The sequence below is a fragment of the Branchiostoma belcheri genome, unplaced genomic scaffold (assembly GCF_001625305.1).
Source record: "Branchiostoma belcheri isolate BF01 breed outbred unplaced genomic scaffold, Haploidv18h27 scaffold7, whole genome shotgun sequence".
Taxonomy (NCBI): domain Eukaryota; kingdom Metazoa; phylum Chordata; class Leptocardii; order Amphioxiformes; family Branchiostomatidae; genus Branchiostoma; species Branchiostoma belcheri.
In genome coordinates, this window is record NW_017804353.1 from 2,202,630 (window position 1) to 2,222,578 (window position 19,949).

Genomic DNA, 19,949 nt, shown 5'->3' on the forward strand with positions numbered 1-19,949 from the left:
TTTATTGATTCAAGTCGCCATTTTAAAATGAGGTGAATCGGATATGGTGTCAGTGGATTGTTCTGCGTTTAAAGGATTTTGAATATACCGTGTTCCGTGAGTCATCTTTGTAGGTCGTGGGACCGGGAACAGGTGGAGCTGCTATTGATTGACTACGGGACTCTACAAGTGTGCGCTGTTAACTGTGAAAGCTGGGATTATTACACACGTACAATGGATTAAGGGTGGTGTCAGGCCCTGTTACCCTTGATTATTTTGGAAAGATGAGCAAGAACTTTTGGACAGGCAAATTTTCCTGAATGCGACAGAGGAATACAACAGGACAAACTCACAAGGACCTAACGCAAAAACTTCAAGAGGACAAGATACGGGGGACCAAGAGGTGTGTATGTGTCTGTTTCCACTTAATTCGTGGATGGCCACTATCATTTAGTGTGGACATAAGGGCAGTTGTCCGGGTAATATTTTTGCAGCAATCAGACACATCCCTTGGGAACTATGGAGACTCAAAGGCTTTCGTGTGTTGTTAATTTGAGATTATGGAGATGGCTTAAATTTACAGGTACATGTAATTGATTTAGTGGTAAAAATTAGCTTTTACTTGTGTTGTGCTTACAGGTAGGTACATAGTAGTTAAATGATTTTTACAAATAATTACAAAACATTACCTTAATTCACAATAATATCTTAATTGCCATGTGTATGTTCAGAGTGTGAAGATAAATACAACCAAACAGTTTTTGACATATTTAAATTGTTTCCTATCCAGTTACTGAACTTAAAAACAACAAAAGTGGACAACTTCAAGTTTAAATTTGACCCATATTGCATCAAGGAGGACAGGGATTCATCAATTAGTCAACAAGCAGATTCCCAACTGAAATTCACAATACTACACAACTACAACAATGGCATAACTGGACCTGAAAACCACCCTGCAGTCTTACATGTAAGAGAGGAAAACATATATGAAACCACAGACTATATAAGTCACTGACAAGCTCTCGTGCTGAACTCTACTGAACTTGCTAAGCACCATGAAGCCAAGGACAACAGATCATGTCCTTATATGGATATTAGTTCTTTTGTTTCCATGGGAACCACTCCTGGCTCTGGAGACCAGTAAGTGTGAGGAGGAGGTGGATGGAGAGATGGTGTACTACGCCTGTCTCGGCGCGACGTCACATCTGTCAGGACTCCCGTTTGACCTGACTGTCACACCTGCACAGTACACCTGTGGGAGTGAAATTGACGGCCAGGTGTATGATGACTATGCCACACAGGTGAGTACTATGCAGTCAATTCATTTCTATCATATTTTATAATTTTGGGTTAGATTTTTGCTGTGAAATGAAGGAAAGGACACTATATTTATATTGCCTTAACACTATTGCTACTCCACTGTATGTATGTACTTCTGTGTACCTGTATAGCCGGACTATAACCGCCTTTCGGCATAACACACCTGGTCCAGCTTCTGCCTCTGTATAGCTGGTATAAACGCCTTTCGGCATAACACACCAGCTTCTGTATCTGTATAGCCGGTATAACCGCCTTTCGGCGTAACACACCAGCTGTGTTGTGCTGCAGGTGTTTTCTGTTTCATCATGAGTCAAAATTCTTCATGAGTTATTTATTGTCAACAGTGAAACTGACATGTTTGTTGTTCAGTTGTTTCTATAGCCATGCATGCAGTTAGCAACAAAGTGTTTTGATATGACGTAACACCCAAAGACCCAAAGGTTATCTCTGAAACTATGCACTGTGGTGTACAAAAAGGTGGATCAATGTGACCTGACCAGAACAGGGTCCAAAGTTATTATTATCCCGTTACTGTCTCAGTGTCTAGTTTCAAATATATGAATCATTTGGCACAGTTTGAAGCACATTGATCTACTAAGTATTATGTTCATGGTAAAAATTCCATTCATGCAAAACTGACAAGCAACCCCTGGGTGTTCGTAAATGCCAAGATAAACTTTTGTGATGCTTCGCCAAGCCTTTTACAAAGCTGCAATGTAGTCGTGTCTGTGCAACCATCTTCATGGTCAGTCATCATTCTCCGTGAAGTTGACAGTTGTGTAGGCAAGCACGGAAAAGATAAAGTAAACCAGAAACGTAGTTTGTTTGGAATGTTGTTCAACAATCCATTAAGTGAAGTACGACTCACTGAGCAACTAGTCAACATAACATTAAGTGAACTTTGACCTTCTGAATTCAGCCTGAGTTACACCCATGTTGTTAATCATCATAAACCTAAAGGGAAAATAGTTGCTTGACATTTAGGAGTTGTTTCCTACCATACAATGGTCTACTTCTGATTCAAGTGTATATAGCTTAATAATAGTCCTAAACTTTATTAAGATTTAAGTTAAATTCAAACAGTGTTTCATGGTACAGTACTTGCATTATATCATCAATTTATAATTTTGCATTAGACATTAAACTCCTCTCAATTGGCTACAGAACTATTGGTAAAGAAAACTGTTACTATTTGCTACTAGTATGTAATACTATATGGACTGTTCTTTCTCCTGTATAAAAAAGAAGTAAAAAAGTAACAATGTAAGCAAAACTTAAGTTATTAGTTAAACCTAATTTCTTTGTGTTTCTCCTGTTTTGCATGCTTGCACGTGAAAGGACTCCGTAAGATGTTTTCTTTTTATGTGTTTTAGTTTCTTTACAATTATGTGTGACATACATGTATGTCTAATATGTCATTAAAGAGATTTCAAATGATTTTAAAAATACAAGTAATGACTTTGATTGTTTAATCTTTTATTATGTATTAGTAAGTTGTCCAATAAATGCAATTAATTCTTAAAGCAAAATTTTTTAAAATTATGGGGACTCTCTTTCCAAATAACTTTCTGTCTATTTCTGAAAGAAATAATAATTTCTGAGTCATAACAACTAGGGAAGATTTGCTCTGTTTCATCCACCACTTACATACAAATGTATACATACGAAATCTTTCTCTTCTTTCGCAGGCAATATTCTCTGATATAAGGGAGTGTTCTTTGGACGACAGTCTTCCCGAGTTCATGGTTGATGAGGACAGTACTGCAGAGAGCCCGACCTTTTGGCAGTCTATCAGCTGGCTTCTATACCCCACACCCCTCCACATAAACATCACCTTATCATTTCCTACCCTCTACGAACTTGGCGATGATATCACGATCGCAATGCCGACGGCTCGACCGCGTACAATGGTGCTCGAGAAGTCGCTAGATCACGGGAGGACCTGGCAAACGATGCAGTACTACGCCTACAACTGCCGAGAGGCTTTTGGCTTAGAAGATAAGGAGCAGAGTGCAGTCTCGCTGGACAGTGCCACAGAGATTACTTGTACAGGGGAAGACAGTGACATCCTGCCTATGGTTGGAGAGCCGCAGGATTCGGCTGTCACCTTCGAGAAGTTGACGCAGCTATACAACGATCGGTCGAACGTTGAGGGGATTTTGGAAAAGTTCGAGAACGACACCTTTCGGGAACTGTTTGTGTTCACAGACTTGAGAATACAGCTGCTGTATCCGGCCACAGATGGGACAGAAGTGTCGTCAGACCTGCTCTCCAAGCTTCAGAACTACTACACCATCTCAAACATAGATTTTGTAGCAAGGTAAGTGGACAAAGGCTTTTAAGATTTTGACACAAATTCAATAAAATATGGCCATGGGGTTTAAGAAATCAATGGAGACTTAACCATTTTCATAACAGGTGTCACTGTGAATGAACCCAATTGCCTGACTGTAAATGTGTAACAGTTATATTCATGCATATACTGATCGCCCCACAACAAAAATTGAACAAGACAGTCTCAAATTGTTATCCAATAAGCTTGTCCACAAATCCAAGCTTTCACAGTTACATGTAAGTTAATAAGTGTAACATTTACTATAAATCTAGAACTTTCTGAAGTGTTCACTAGTACTTTGCAGACTCTCCATACCCTCCATACCACTAAATTTAAGTGTCGGCAAACTTGAGAAACTTCCACTCATTTTTCTCCCTCTTTTCCTTATGTACCTGCAGATGTTACTGCAACTTGCATGGGCTGTACTGTAACAACACGATGTGTGAGTGTCAGCACAACACGGCCGGCCCCAGCTGTGAGCGTTGCCTCCCGCTCTATAACAACCGGCCCTGGAGGAGAGGGTCCTACCTGCCACAGCCTGGGGGAACCGCAAACGAGTGCCAGAGTAGGCAGACAGATTTTTCTCTTGGGTCACACACGACGTGTAGACTGTTTATAGTCCAAACAAGTGTCAGAGTAGACAGACACGTTTTCTGTAGTTTTGTTTCACATGTCTATACTTACGACGTTATAATCTGTCTTAATCTAGCTCACTCCCTTGAAATCTTCCTTGTTGATTATTTTGCTGGGAAGCATTTAGAGGAGCAAACTGGGGCTAGAATATACATGGGTCCCAGTTGGTTATAATGTGGTGGAGGGGCTTTTATATCATACCCGGGCCGCGACAACGTTCGATAACGGGTTCCAGACCGGGCCGTACTTTACGGTACAGCCCGGTCCGGAACCCGTTATCGAACGCTTCCCTGGCTTCCATAAAACGATTCGAACGCATTTCGCCCTGACCGCGTGTGCCCCTTTCGAAAATTCGAATACAGAATCCGGACGTTGGAATTGATGTTGTTGCAGTTTAGGGTTCAGTGGCACCAACTTTTGGCTCATCTTGCATTGAAAGGCGTGTTTTCTTGGGTGGGTATGACATAAATAAAATACAACACGGTGTATTCCGCATCGCCCTCGGTCCCGGCCCTCCCGCAAGTCGGATTGCCCTCCGGCCTGCGGCCATCGGGCGATCCGACCCACGGTCGGGCCGATACCTCGGGCGATACGGAATACCCCGTGTTGTATTCTATATGTACTGGCCATGCACATAACTCTTGAGATCTGGTATCTGGTGTTGGAAAGTTGGAAAGTTTGTTTAACACAAAGATGAAATTTCATATCTCTCTCTCTGTTTCTATATTTCACTGTATTGTTAGTGTCAAAACCCGGATGTCTTGCAGAATTAACAATTCCAGTTGTCATTGCAGAGTGTAACTGTAACGACCATGCTGACAGTTGTGTGTATAACGCCACGCTGGGCCACGGTGTGTGTCAGGACTGCCAACACAACACCACAGGCGTGAACTGCTCTGTCTGTCAGACCAGCTTCTACCGAAACGACTCACTACCCTTCAACTATCCAGACATCTGCATTAGTAAGCAGGATATATGTGATTTTCCTTTTTAGAAAAAAAAGGAGTTGATTTTTTTAATGATGTCAATACTATCTATTAGTTTTAAGTGGGCAAATTTTTACTGCAGCAGCAATATTGAATCTTTATTCTAGCTTGAAACACTAAAATTAGATACATTCTGTTTTTTCTTCCTCCATTAATATTCCTCCCATAAACAATTTACTATATACTGTACATTGTATTTATCATATGTAGAATCAAAGGGAAAGGGAAATTTCTGGATCAAATTTACCTAGAGACATAGTTTTGTTGCTACTAACTATGCCATGCTTCTCTTTGTAAGATTGTCAATGTTTTGTCGATCCCTTCTCAGCGTGCAACTGCGAGGCTTTGGGAGTCAGGGACAGCGACGCGTCATGTGACCCACACACAGGGCAGTGCCACTGTAAAGCGGGGGTGACAGGCCTACACTGTGACCAGTGTGTCAATGGGACATGGGGACTTTTGTCAGAGGACCGCCCAGGAGAATGCAAAAGTAGGATTTCTCCTGAAAACCTTCTCTTCTGCCATTTTCTACATTCACCTAGGCATTGATGATACACATTAAATTGTATTGTTTCATTCCTGTCTTTTCAATATTTGATAAGGGTCATGCTATTTTGGGAGAGCTACATGATGCACTCTACAAATTCATCCTGCTGCCTTGGAGCCAGTTTCTTTTTCCCTTTTTAGTGTTTATCAGTATCTTGCACTTTGCATATAGCTACATTGTGTGCAACAATGATCACATACTATATTTAGCTAACATGTAAAAGCAATAAATAATGATTTTCTCATACTTTTATTTAAAACAATATACCAAATTTCTCCCTAGACTGTAGCTGTGACACCCTGGGAACACTGGATAGCCTGGAACTGTGTGACCAGACTACGGGACAGTGTCCATGTAAGACCACCACTGAGACAGCTACATGTGGCAGATGTAAGGACAAGTACTGGAGGTTCCCTGTTGACCCTGAACAGGTAAGGAGAACAGTTCTTCAGGAGGTCAAGACATAAGTTTTGAAACTCAGATTTATTTGTCTTTGTTTGATGTTTGTTTGATGTTGTGCTGAAGTGTGGATGATACATTATGGGTGTTGTTCAGGTGCGTTATGCCAATTCCTTCAGGTGCACTGTACATTCTGCTACTGATTGCCAACTTTTGTGTCTGTTCAGGAGTGCCTGCCATGCCTGTGTGATGTGGGTGGCTCAGCCTCCCAGAACACCAGCTGTGACCAGTCCACAGGACAGTGTGACTGCAGACCCAACCTACAGGTCAGTTTTAAGTTAAAGCTTCTTCCCACCTACCTCTATTACTGTACAGTTGTACAATCACCGCAGCAAGAGGCTATTCCACTGGCTCTTTCCCCAATGCTTAGTGCTAAGCAGAGAAAGCAGTTTGTACCACTTTTAAAGTCTTTGGTATGACTTGGCTGGGGATCTCACAAACTACTGAATGCAAGGCAAACACTCTATACCCACTTACATCAGAGAAAGTTATTCAAGCAATTGGATATGATTTTGGAAATGGTCTCAGGTGTTTCAGGTAGCATCCACTACATTTTGTGAGCGACACTGGAGAGTTGTCAGAAAAGGAGGTTTATAAGTTCAAACTATTGATCATGTATCCCTTTACCCACTTGTCCATTACCCAACCTACAGGGGCTGTGCTGTAACCAGACACAGGATGGCTACTACGTACCAGGGCTGGATTTTCTCCTGTTTGAGGCAGAAGAAAACACGGAGACAAACTGTTCAGTTGTCACCACGGAGCTTCCTGAGACCCTACCATTCACAGGCAGGGGTTTTGTCAGCTGTACTGGGAATGCTGTGGTAACATTCAATGTTGAGGTGGAGCAAAACTGGTAAGCCCAGTAGATAATCCCTGTATCTGTCTACTTAACAAAGAAGAGCAGTTGCAAATGGTCAACGCACACTGTAATGATTTTGTGATGTCTTTTGAATACATACTATTACTTTGTAAGTTGCTGTGGTATCTGTAGCTTCATTTTTTATTAAAGCATGCTCTTCTTTGATTGGAAATTCCACTTGTCAAAGGCCATCGATTTGTATTTTTTCCAATATAAAAGGATGCCAACAAGAAGCATAATTTCAAAACATTATATTACACCAGATTAAACTGGAGAAGCATAATTAATATGTGTAATAATAACAGTGTGTATGTATTAAAGCTTCATTGTCCAAAATCGCATCTCTTGTTGCCTTGTTTCAGGTTCTACACTCTAGCAGTGCGGCACACAGTTGACAACAACACAACTCTGCCAGCAGCCTATGTGGAAGTCTTTACCGTTGGAAGTGCAGAGGTCAATGGGTCATCTGTTGGCAATGACAGCATCCAAATGAACAGCAGCACCCCAACAAGCCTAACTGTGGATGGGAACAGCACAGAACAGGTACAATTAGCTCATGTTTCATGCATTTTTAAAGTGAGCAAGAGGTAAAATGAAGAAAACAAGTCCTCTCCTTGGTACTGAAAATGTGGTTATACCTCATAGTTGTGCCATCCAATGAACTGTAATCAGGCAATCGTTATCTTTTTGTGCTTTATAACATACATGTATGCAATTTTTAGTATTTATGATTTTGATTTTTTGGTTTCTAACCTTCTCTCTTTTAACATAGCCTTTAGGCACCAAATCTGTGTTGGTTACAGATTTACATAGCAAGGAGATAATAACAGTGGTGAAAGCACAAAAACATTTACAGCAGCAATGCTGTTCAAAACTTGCTCAAAATGTGCTATAACTTGCTCAAAATGTGTTATTTGGTGTGATACTGTATGACAAGTTAGCACTATTTTCCCTCAGCACTTCTTTTCATCCCCAAGAGCGGTAACTAACACTAAATGCCTTTTTGCCTATTTTTTCTTGCGTAGGTCTTCAGCTTGTGTCCCTATGAGTCAGGCCTTGCCTACACCCAGAACATCACCCTGACAGCAGGAGTTGGACAGGTGTCCCTGACTGACCCTGTACAGCTGGACAGACGTTGCAGGTACCAGGTGTCAGTACACCTGGATGGAGCAGGTGCACCTGTGGTGGTCGACTCTTTGTTGTTGATACCTGATGTGACAAAGTCGGTTGTCTATGAGCTTGCAGGTAGGAACAACATTCATATTTTTATTTCACCACAAATGTGTCACACTCTTTCAGTAGTGCAGACCTCTACTGTCCACTTTAGGTGATTTGTAAAAACTTGATAGACTACTGGTAGCAGTAAATGTCTACTCTAAAATACTGAAACCAGTGGCAGAGCATGTGGTTTGAAGCATGCACCACAGGGGTAAATTATGCTCCATCTACTTAATTGCTTACCACTAGACCAAAGCATGGCACATATTTCTATATTTCCTCATTTGACAGCTCCATGTATATCTGTATCTATCCTGTACAGACAACAGTACCAAGGAAGAGTATGAGGACTGTGTGAGAAGTGCAGCCCCCCTTCCCACTGGTGACACAGCCAGCACAGAGCAGTGCCAACAGATGGTCTTCTCACTTAGCGCACAAATGTATGATGGGGCAAGAGGTATGAGTGTTGGTCACTTTACTACAATTCCTAGTATTTTCAATATATAACGTATAACCATATGTTATTAGTCTCACTAATGGATGCTAGACAAAAAAAGACCTCAAAGTAGGTGATCTCTACCATTTGCATAAAATTTGCATCAAGGGCCAATGGTTACTTTTTATGATTTATTGAAATAATTTCTTGTTGGCATACAAAAACATGATAGGTACCTAGTAACACATTAAGGCCGTGGAAGGTTAGTCAGAATGGAACAAAACATTCAATTCACAATTGCTTTCAGACTATAGGCATCACTATGTTTAACTATTTACCTCCCTACAAACCTAGGTCTGTGAAGACTTTGACTGTTTTCATGGCTTACCTATTATGTGTTGTTTGCAGCCTGTGACTGTGACCCTGTTGGCACCTTGGGAGGAGCGTCAGACTGCAGCGCTGTAGGTGGACAGTGCAGATGTAAGCCAGGTGTTGGGGGAACCAGGTGTGACACCTGCATACCTGGGTATCATGGCTTCTCTCAGGAGGGATGCTCAGGTGAGGTCTTAACTTGGGAATCATAAGACTTCAATGTTTGTTTTGTCTGTAATTGTTATATTGCTTCACTTTGTGCTTATTTTTGGCAATGTAGTACGGCTTGGGAGAGAGAGAGAGTGAGAGAGAGTGAGTGAGTGAGTGAGTGAGTGAGTGAGTGAGTGAGTGAGTGAGTGAGTGAGTGAGTGAGTGAGTGAGTGAGTGAGTGAGTTATTGAGTATGTCTGAAAGTTCCTAGTGAAATGATGAATACAGTGTACTGTACATGTATGTGTTTTTCATTTCACAGCTTGCAACTGCAGTGACCTTGGTTCTGTGCATTTGGTGTGTGACCTTGAGACAGGACAGTGTCCTTGTCACCCAGGGGTGGCCAATGTGTCCATGCCAAGTGCCCGCAACCTAACAGCAGATCTGCAGTGCAGGAGCTGTCAGCTGAATTATTTTGGGTAGGAAAGATACAGTAACCGTACCTATTAACACTTGATTGCTTCAATTTTTCTCCAAGCTTTAAAAGGATAATATTGAGAGACTGTTAATTCATCTCTTTTACTAACTCAATACAACTTTAAATTAGTACAAAAAAGTCTTGTGTATTTTTTTCTCCTATGGGCATCTTTTATTTTTGACTCATATGATATTTCTTTTCAAAATGGTAATTGATCACACTGACTGACTGTTAAATATTTGAGATAAAACATGAAGTTTTTTTTACATTTTGACTCACCAAAAGTGTTCTCAACTCAACAAACTGTTGTCATGTTATTTGACAGGTTTGAGAGTGGGGGAGGCTGTGACCCCTGCCTGTGTAATGAGACAGGCTCAGTGAGCCCACAGTGTGACGAGACAGGACAGTGCCCCTGTCAGGACACCGTCGGGGGACAGAAGTGTGATGTCTGCCTGCCGGGGTTCTTCAACTTCTCATCACAAGGGTGCAGGTATGATAAAACTTTTGATCATACATGTATGTTACTTGTAAATATAAATCATATAATTATTTTTTGTTGCCACACTATTGTACATGTATGTCACAAGTTAGAATTTGATAGGCAAGTTGTTTGCTTAAAGTGATTGAGCCTTGTCTAATTTCTCATGCCAAGGAGACTGTCTTTAGTTACTGATTACATATTGCTTTTTTGGTTGATTTCTCTGTTGGTTGGTTTGTCATCAGAGTGATTCTGAGTGAGAAATCTTTGGCGTTTGTATAAAATATTATTAAGCTGAAAACCCTTCATCCTAAATATTATGCCACAAATGTCTCATAAACCTTGCTGCCTTTGCAGTGTTAAAAATGCTATTTGAAGTAAAATTACATTTCATCATTAATTCATTCTCCATAGTCCTTGTGGCTGTGATGAAGCAGGGTCAGAGGTCATGAACTGTGACCAGACAGACGGGTCCTGCGACTGCAAGTTCAATGTGGAGGGAGAGAAGTGCAGCGCCTGCCAGAACATGACCTTTAACCTGGCTGCGTGGAACCCAGACGGGTGCCAGGACTGCTTCTGCTTCGGCCACTCACACAGCTGTAGGTCAGCTGTGGGGTTTCTGCTGCAGAACATCACGGTGGAGGTCAACAGGTGAGTTATTATAGGCAATGAAACAAGCTTTGGTCAGGGGCAACCCTATGTTTTCACACCTCTAGATCTGTTTTCTGTCAGTCCTATATTTTTACAGCCCTATGTTCTCACACCCCTACATTCTGACACCCTATGTACTGACACCCCTATATGCTCTGATGTCCCTATGTTCTATATAGGGTTAGGGTTATTGAAACATAGGTTGAGTTATTGGAACATGGATTGGAATAAAGGGTTGAAAAATCATAGGGATGTAACTTTCTTTGGAATGATAGTTTGCTCAGACTGATTGTTTTTTCTTTTTGCATGCAGTTCTGATATCATCACAGCAGGCGGGGTCTCCTACTATAGTGTCAGCAGAACTCTGGTGGGAGACCACACAAGGTCTTATGGGTTGAACCTCGTCCTAACCCTTGACCTGATGGGTGGTGATGATGAGGTAAGCTAAAATTTTCAACTTCTTCATTTAAGGAAACAAGTCACATTCTCAGCAGAAGTAGGTGGTTGACCCTCACAATGCCTAAGAGTAGGAGAGTACAACATTTTCCAATACATTTGTAAGCCTTACATATACTATACATATATACTATCTAAGAAGGAATTAGAGATTTATGCAACTTACTTGCTTGCTTACTTGCTTATGCTGAGTCTTGGTGTCCCTGGCCTGCAACTTACAATTAAGATTTAATGTCGGTTCCCCTTTATCAGTCGAAGTGCTACACTATTGCAATGTCCACCACTTGTCACCTGTGTTATTAATAGGGAGAGACAACCAGCCCACGTTTAAGTTGTAAGGAAAGGTGCAGTTAGGTTTTTCTGCTTCTGTTTTTACTCACTGTCTTATACATTATGTATTTCAGGTGAGCACAGATGGCCTTGTGGAATTGACAGGAGCCAATTTCACCCTTGTGAACTGGGGAACAGAAACCCTGCAGGTGGACCCCCGCAGCAACTCCTCAGGTTCGACTGCAGCCCTGCAGGAAGTCTCTCTCCTGCTGCATGAGACGTTCTGGAACATCTCAGATGTGGAGGCCTTCCTACATGCTGTGAACTTTAGCAGTAAGTACAGCAGGTTTTTCTATTATCAAAAAAACTATAGTTAGCTTTAGTAGGAAAATCCTGCTTGTCCAATGTTTTTTTTACCATTTTCTCAATAAAAAAAAAGTTTTCAAATCTCTCTTGGATGATTCCATGTACTACGTATTTTTCAGCTATTTTGGAGTCATGTAAATGTGTACCTAGTTTCTGAGTAAATAGTTAATGCTAAGGATATTGTCTGATATCACATGTGAAATTCTCCTGTTCATTTGTCCTGCTGCTTACTTTATATGGAAACAGTTCAGGTCCTTCTCCAACCATTTGGTAAGTTTGAATGAGTTTTTGTAATCCACACCTATACAACCATGTACATTTAAGCCTCAGTGGTTTCAATAGGTTTGAACATTTGTACCATCTCATTGTATCTTACCTAGACATTGATGGCTTTTCAGCACCATGGTGTCATGTAACATTTCACCAAGTTTTAAAAAACTTGAGCTTTTGTCTTTGTGTGTTTGTGCCAGTGTTTTTCTAAAATGATCTGAATCTTCCCCTCTGTGATATCCTGGGGACAATTACACAGCAGTATCAGAAAGGGAGTGAAGTCTGCCATCTCTACCTAGTTGTCTCCTGTAGGAAATTCTGACCCAGGTTTTGTGTTGTCTTTAATCTGCAGGGCTCCTGTCTGACCTGACTAGTGTGAAGGTGCCCAGACAAGTCGGTAACACCACAGTCACTCTGCACAGGGTGGTCCTGCAGACCGCCGTTGCCATGGCAGACCCCGCCCTGCCACCTGTCTTATCAGTTGAGAACTGCAGCTGCCCAGATGGGCTCTCAGGTGATTTAAAGTTTTTTAATGAAAATATTGTCATAGATGTTTCCTAATCAATGATTTGTCTTATATGTTAGTAAAATGATTTGGTCATTGCCTGCCCCACCCAGATGTATTATACAAAAAGTATACATTTCAGACTGTATGAAGAGTTGGGATATACATGTACTATAATTTACCTATCAGTGTACAATTATTTTATCACGATGGTAAGTCAAAATCAACATTGACCAAAACTCACCAAAAGAAAGGATTGCAATATTGCAATGTATATTTAACTTCTTTTCGCACAACAAAACAAAAGTTACTTGGCAATACATGTGTATTTTGGTTAGTAATTCTGCTACTTTCCTCAGGGCAATAATGATCAAGCAACTTGATGAAACTAATAGTTTCAATGACACAGTAGAATTTCCATGTTTTGAAAAACAACTGATTTCCAGGTCTGTCGTGTGATGAGTGTGCCCCAGGGTACCACCGTGCTGGGGAACTAGACGACCGGTTCATGCCCTGTGTGGCGTGTAACTGCAGCAACAACACACTGACCTCCCCGCCTCAGTGTGACAGCATCACTGGGGAGTGTCTCAACTGCAGGCCTGGCAGGACAGGTCAGTTATTTGGTGGTTGAAGGGGGCAAGGAAGCTGCTCTGTTGCATCCCTTTTTTTGTCAGACATGTTGTAAGATCCCTTATCATAAAAAAAAGTAACAGCAGTTCCTTTACGATTTGTGATAAGTACTATGTAAAAAAAAAAAAAACAATACAAGTGTAGTATAGTAGCTTGGTACCTATGGGGATTGTCTGTATTGTAACTGTATTGTAGTCTGACAAATACCAACATACAGCTAAGCAATCCATATTTACATACTATATGTCATCTGTGACCTCCATAAGCTGATATTAATATTACACAACAGCTCTTTTCTACACAAATGATACCCTGACTCCCTGTTTCGTTCGTTCCATCCCAGGTAAACACTGTGAACTGTGTGACCACAACGTGGTGGGACCTGACTGTGACCGGTGTGCAGAAAACACCTACGGACTAGGCAATCCAGACTTCCCTGGGTGTAGAAGTGAGTACAATAGTCTACCTGTCCTCGAATTATATGGTAACTTTTGGATGATACTTTGTCCTTATTCAAAGCAACTTGGAACTTCACTGTGATCAGATCCTTTCAACAACTCCTCTCCAAAGTTACAGAAAGTTTGTATATCAACTCAAGATATTATGTTGCTTTCATGAATAAGCCAAAGTTGTGTTCTATCTAGTTTTATATACAGTCATGGCAAGAAAATAACTCAACTGTTGAAAACAGGACTGTATGACTTCTAAATAAATGAATGAATTGTTTAGTTTACTGTATCAGTATTTATCAGCAATATCCTATGACTATATATTAAATAAATCATACCAATTATACATCTTAAGTACAATCATTGTAGAGCAATGTTGTTCTACACAAAATATTGTCTTTTTACTAGTCTTCCTCTAACTTTCCTGTATTTGCCAGACTGTAGCTGCAGTCCCTGGGGTTCAGTAAACGCCTCCTGTGACCTGGAGACTGGCCAGTGTTACTGCAGTAACTCTACTGAGGGTCTGAAGTGTGACGAGTGCAAGGGAAACCTCTACTATAATAATGAGACTCTGGGTTGCATAGGTAAGAACTGGATGTACATGTAGCTATAGGGCCTAATTGATAATCTTCAAAACATGCTGGCTTTAGCCAAAAAGCACACAGTTTTTATCGTATTCAGATACATATGATCAGTACACAATTTCTTCTTTGCATTCTGGTCATAATAATTTTTCTTTTAATGTAGTCCCTGTTACCTATTACCAGGGTAATACATTGTAGATGTCTCACATACTCTATAGAACTGTAATTTTGCATACCTTGGTACTTTTAAACTGTAACAGTTGTACAATAAAGTCTTTTAAAGTAAATTATGTAAGCTTCGAACATGTATGGCACTCAAATGCAACCACCACACTTCAAACACTGACAGTTTTCCTGAATTTCTTCAGAATGTGAGGGCTGCTACGACCAGATTGAGACCAGAACGGCCAAGCTGAGGCTTCTGAGAGACAACATCACCCAGTTTGTGAACATGCTCAACTCAGGCGACAACCAAAACGTCTTGTTCTCAACCAGACTGGAAACCATCCAGTCACAAGTGGCCGGCCTGTACAACCGGTCACAGGAGACAGAAGACGTGGCCGCGGAAATGCACGACACTCTGAAACAGCTGAACACTTCTGCCCAGGAGGTTCTGTTGGGGTTGACAGTGGCTGTGGAGTCTGAAGTGAAGCAGATAGAGGGGCTGTTTCAACAGGCACTGGGAAATATCTCCAGTGGACAGGCTGAGAGGAATGCCACTGTTAGACAGCTGAAGAGGGCTTACAATGTTATAAACAGTAAGTACCAGTTTTTAGTCCTTTCATTTTGATGACTGTCACTCTTCTTAATATAATGACTGTAATGAAAAAGTTTGCTATTCAATCATTTACCAACCAAATGAAACTATTAAAAAATGACTTTTTCTCTGTATCTGTTTTTAAGGTGATATAGCTAACTTTTGTTGTCTTCTGGTGCCCAAAATAAGCTATGCTATCTGACTCTTAACCTTAATGATTCGGAATTATAATAGTTAAAATCTTTTCTTCTCTCCAGACTCCCTACCCGGTGTGTCAGCAGAACTGGACAACTTGGTTGACACTCTGAACCAGACGCTGGCAGAAATGGCTGCCATTCAGGGCGAGGTCAACATCAGTATCTCCACGGTGCTGGGGACACTGGGAGACATCCAAACCTCAGCTTTACGGGCATTTCAGCAGGCACAGCAAGCACAACAGGTTTGCATTTCATTCAGATATACATGTTTGTTAAATATCGTTGGCTTTCAAGAAATGAACATTTTTTTTACCATTTGAGCCATGGGATATGTGAGAAATGAACATTTTGTGACTTTTTGAGCTGTTCAAGAAATTAAATATTTATGACTAATTCAGACATTGAAGAAATGGACATTTTTTATCATAATAATTTATGATGAATTCAACAGAAATGAACATTTTTTCATCACTCAAGCCACTAGTCAGTTTGAAATAAAGCATTCCCCCCTGTACATGAGAAATTCTTTGAAATTCATGTTTGAGACACTTGTTTTAAAAAGCTTGTAGATAGTGCATTGTTCTTTTGAACAACAACAACAAACATCTATCTTGTACTATTTCTAGGTTGCAAGCAAAGCTGTTGCACTGCACCAGAACACAACAGAGCTCATCCAACAACTCAACCAGACAGCACGTAACATTTCAGCCAGCTTAGACTCACAGATGGATCAGGTACTGGGATTGTATGGCACTGTGTCCCATGCTACACAAGTTGCCATGGATACAGCTAGGTCAGTGAACTCGACAGAAAGCCTGCCAACAGAAGAAGTAGTGGAGTTGATTGAGAGGAGCAGGGGACTACAGGAGAGAGCCAATAAACTGACACTACAGGTCAGTCTGTGGGCAATTTCTTGTTGGGAATGTTTTGGGAGATAGAATTCAGAGATAGAATTGTGTGTGAAAGACAGAAGGGTGTGGTACATTGTTTGAAATATGAAGCTGAACATGAAAGTTACTGTCAGCTGTGTTGGAGCATCATATTTCACTGATCTTTATCAAAACTATTACCGGTATATCAGTCTGAGTGAGTTTATACATTTACTTTGTAGAGCAGAGAATGAATGAAACATTCTCATACATGGTACCATAATGATTGTAGCAACAAGTTTTTATTGAAAACCAAACTACATTGTAGCTGTCTCACTTCAAGTGTTTGTTAAGTTCAGATCTGATGCACAGTACTACTGAAGATACTTTTTGATTTGATTTATTGAAATTGCAACAGTGCAATACACGCGGAACGGAGGTTGCTGTTGCTGGTGTTGTGTCCCGCACATAGAAACGAATACTGGACAGACAATACTCATTTTCACTTGAGTCTAGTGGGAAAAGTCGTGTAAAATGCCTTTCCCAAGATACTTTTTGTACAACCCCTGCTTTTCTCCATACCCATGCTCATGTTCAGGTGACCAGTAACATGACTGAAGCTGAAGCCACAGCAGAGAACATACAGCAGGCCCAGAAGACAACAGCCCAGTTCGATGGGGAAGTGCAGCGACTGCAGGAACAGGCCGACTCTCTGCACAACAGGTCGTCACAGGCCTTTGCTGAGGCCCAGGCTGCAGTGCAGAGGGCACAGGATAACTTCACTGCAGCTGAGGAGATGCTGAACGTGCTGCAGAACTTTACTGTTCTGTCTCAAGGTAAGACTAACTTGTTTTGTAGACAAATTTAAGGGCACCTCAAACTTAAGGCATATTGATCTTTAGATATTCTACTATTGAACTTTTAATCAAGTGCCCCAAGGGATTAAATCATTAGATATTAGGTCTTTTTTATTGTTCACCAGAAGTTGATATGTTGCAAGCTGTGCTTCACTATTGATAATGCTCATAAAAGCAATGAATTAGTGCTTACTAGTAGTAGCTTTTATGCAACTAGTTAGAATCATGGTAACTGTGTAGTTCATTCAAAACTTTCAAGTTAACTTATAAGTTATTATAGTGTTTTTGACCTCCACTATTTTCCCTTACAGCATACTACAAGAGAGAGCTGTTAACAGTATATGTCCCTTCTACAATCTTTGTTTGATGTTAAAGTTAGGTCTTGTAGGAGATTTAGTCTATACCTTTTTACCTAAACTGGAGAGACAACAATTTTGAATATTTTTCTTTTTCTCTCTCTGCAGCAATGCAGGAGGTGGTGGCCGTGTCCCTGCAGCAGGTGGAACAGGTGCAGTCTGGGAGTCTGGCCGCCACGCAGCAGGCGCAGCAGCTACAGCAGGACCTGCAGTTAGCCGCAGGCACTGCACAGGCTGCACTGCAGCAGGTGGAGAACATGCAGGAAATGGTCAACAATCGGTCACAGGTAAGGGTAGTGATTAGGGGTTTATGTACATGTTAAAAGAATAATTCAGCTTTGAAGCATGCACAACAAGCAGCAGGAATTGCAGTCAGCTGCAGGCACGGCCCAGGCTGCACTGCGGCAGGTGGAGAACATGCAGGCACTGGTCAACAATCGGTCACAGGTAAGAGCAGTAGTCAGAGGGTTTGTCTATGATTATAGTTGAGCTATGCAGCAGGCGCAGCAGCTACAGCAGGACCTGCAGTCAGCTGCAGGCACTGCGCAGGCTGCACTGCAACAGGTAAAGAACATGCAGGCACTGGTCAACAACCAGGTACATCATACAGTAGCTTCATGACCCACAGTCTGACTGCAAGATACATTTGTACATGTACATTGTAGAAAAAAACTGCACTGATACAGCTCATATACATAATTATACAATCATGGAATCTGATATTGATTTAAAGCTTTAGGACACAGGACAACCGTAATAGGTATGTGTAACATGTGATGAAGTAAATCATTATAATTTGACAAAATATTTCTTAACAACTAGACAATTGAATCTATTAAATGTGAACCTTTCTTAAAATTTCTGGTACACAGGAAACATCAGACATCCTCTCTCAGGCTGAGGCACTGAACACTTCAGCCGCCGCCCTCCCCTCGGCTGACCAGGCTGCGGGAAATGTGAGCGCAGCTAACAGCAGCAGAGTTCCCACAATGCAGCAGGCCTGCAGAAACCTGACCCAGGACAAGGACAGGCTGGAGGCGGAGGTCAGGAGGGTTGGAGGTCAGGTCATCGAAACACAAAGGTAGGTCATAGGTTAGAGGTCAATGTCACAGTGATAGTGTCAGACATGAAGGCAAGACATGTGTACAATGTAGGTCTACAAGACAAAAGAACATATAGATTACAATGTAGAAGTCAACAACAGTCTACGACATCTATGTAATTTTGTAGGTCTCACAAGCTACATGTACATGCATAATGTGGCCAGGTACATGTACACAAAACTATTCCAAGGTTGCACTCATTAAAATGCAAATGCTGCTGTTTAGCAAAGTTAGACAGAGCCACTGTTAAATGAAAAAAAAAATACTCTTACCATTGTTTTTTTTCTCATTCTGTTTGTCACTAGTTCTGTGGTGCAAAGTCAGCAAACTGTCTCTCAGCTGGCATCTGACCTTCAAAATGTGCAACTTCTGGACAGGGGGAGACTACAGGACATCAGGAACGAGGTAAGACATAATTTTCTGGTCTTTGCAAGCAGAAGGTATGCTACCAGTATGGTCATTTTACCAAATTATTTTATTTGCATTAAGCAACTCTGTCTTTAAAACAGGCCAAAACCAGGTGTTTTGTACCTCAGTATATGTCAAAACTAAGCCTTTAGACTTCATTTGTGTGATGCTGTTTAAGAGTGAACTAAAATGCCTGTTCATTGTGTTATTACAGGTTGAAGCCTTACGAACGGAAATAACCAGCGAGCAGCTCGACGCAACAATTCAGCAGCTACAAGACAGCAGTACAGCACAGCACACATGGATCCAGGAGAAACATACACAGATCACTACCATCAGAAACAAACTACAGAATCTTCAAATACTGAAAGAACAATTGGGGATCAGGTAGCAAAGGGGAAAGGAAATACAAAATGTAATCCAATAGCTTTTAAGAGATCGTAGGGCAGTGCCATGGGAAACTTACTGCCATGGGAATAGAAAACAGAATACTTTTTGGGACAGGTATGTTGTAGCAATACACATCTGTGAATAGTGTAAAAAGTAAAGTTGTGTTCATCGTAAGGAGAAATATTTCAACATTTCACGTTTTAGATTTTAATAGCATATTCATATGTTTCAGATCTTGTATAAATCTGGTATATTCTACTTTACTGTGTTCTCAAGAAAAGGGCAGATGCTGAAGGGTAAAAGTTTCGTAGACTCTCGACATTTGAAAATTAATGGAACAGTCAAACGGATCCCATAAAGTTGTATCATATCTAATGTAAAGGCTTTAAGAAGAGTGGAGTTTAAATCAATGTAAATAAAGATTATAACATTATCACCCATTGCAAGTAAGAATTCCATTGTATATATTATATACATGTAGTAACACAAGGTGTAATGTTATTTTTTTAAATGTCCTCTTTTGCTCCATGAAATTATACAGCCTTCTTGAGTTTTAGATGAAATGAACTTTCAGTT

The 19,949-nt window shown here is 40.9% G+C and overlaps 1 protein-coding gene across 1 annotated transcript; it reads left to right on the forward strand.

The window, feature by feature from the left end:
* Positions 1-773: 773 nt before the first annotated feature.
* LOC109484326 (laminin subunit gamma-1-like) lies at positions 774-19,565 on the forward strand. The gene is made up of 30 exons (XM_019787581.1): positions 774-1,283; positions 2,641-2,646; positions 2,991-3,622; positions 4,036-4,202; positions 5,065-5,232; positions 5,585-5,746; positions 6,086-6,234; positions 6,430-6,528; positions 6,916-7,118; positions 7,487-7,667; positions 8,150-8,369; positions 8,665-8,799; positions 9,187-9,336; positions 9,622-9,778; positions 10,103-10,261; positions 10,670-10,906; positions 11,219-11,345; positions 11,767-11,965; positions 12,621-12,782; positions 13,220-13,384; positions 13,747-13,851; positions 14,290-14,436; positions 14,805-15,194; positions 15,451-15,632; positions 16,017-16,283; positions 16,858-17,095; positions 17,581-17,759; positions 18,345-18,553; positions 18,881-18,980; positions 19,198-19,565. Exons 1-30 carry the CDS (start codon positions 1,038-1,040, stop codon positions 19,372-19,374), a joined length of 5,718 nt encoding a protein of 1,905 aa, XP_019643140.1. The 5' UTR covers positions 774-1,037; the 3' UTR covers positions 19,375-19,565.
* Positions 19,566-19,949: the final 384 nt, after the last annotated feature.

Coding starts and splice junctions, on each gene's coding strand:
- LOC109484326 (XM_019787581.1), top strand. CDS start 1,038: ATGAAGCCAAGGACAACAGATCATGTCCTTATATGGATATTAGTTCTT. Junction 13,385..13,746: donor CTGCAGGCCTGGCAGGACAG/GTCAGTTATTTG, acceptor GTTCCATCCCAG/GTAAACACTGTGAACTGTGT. Junction 15,195..15,450: donor GGCTTACAATGTTATAAACA/GTAAGTACCAGT, acceptor TCTTCTCTCCAG/ACTCCCTACCCGGTGTGTCA.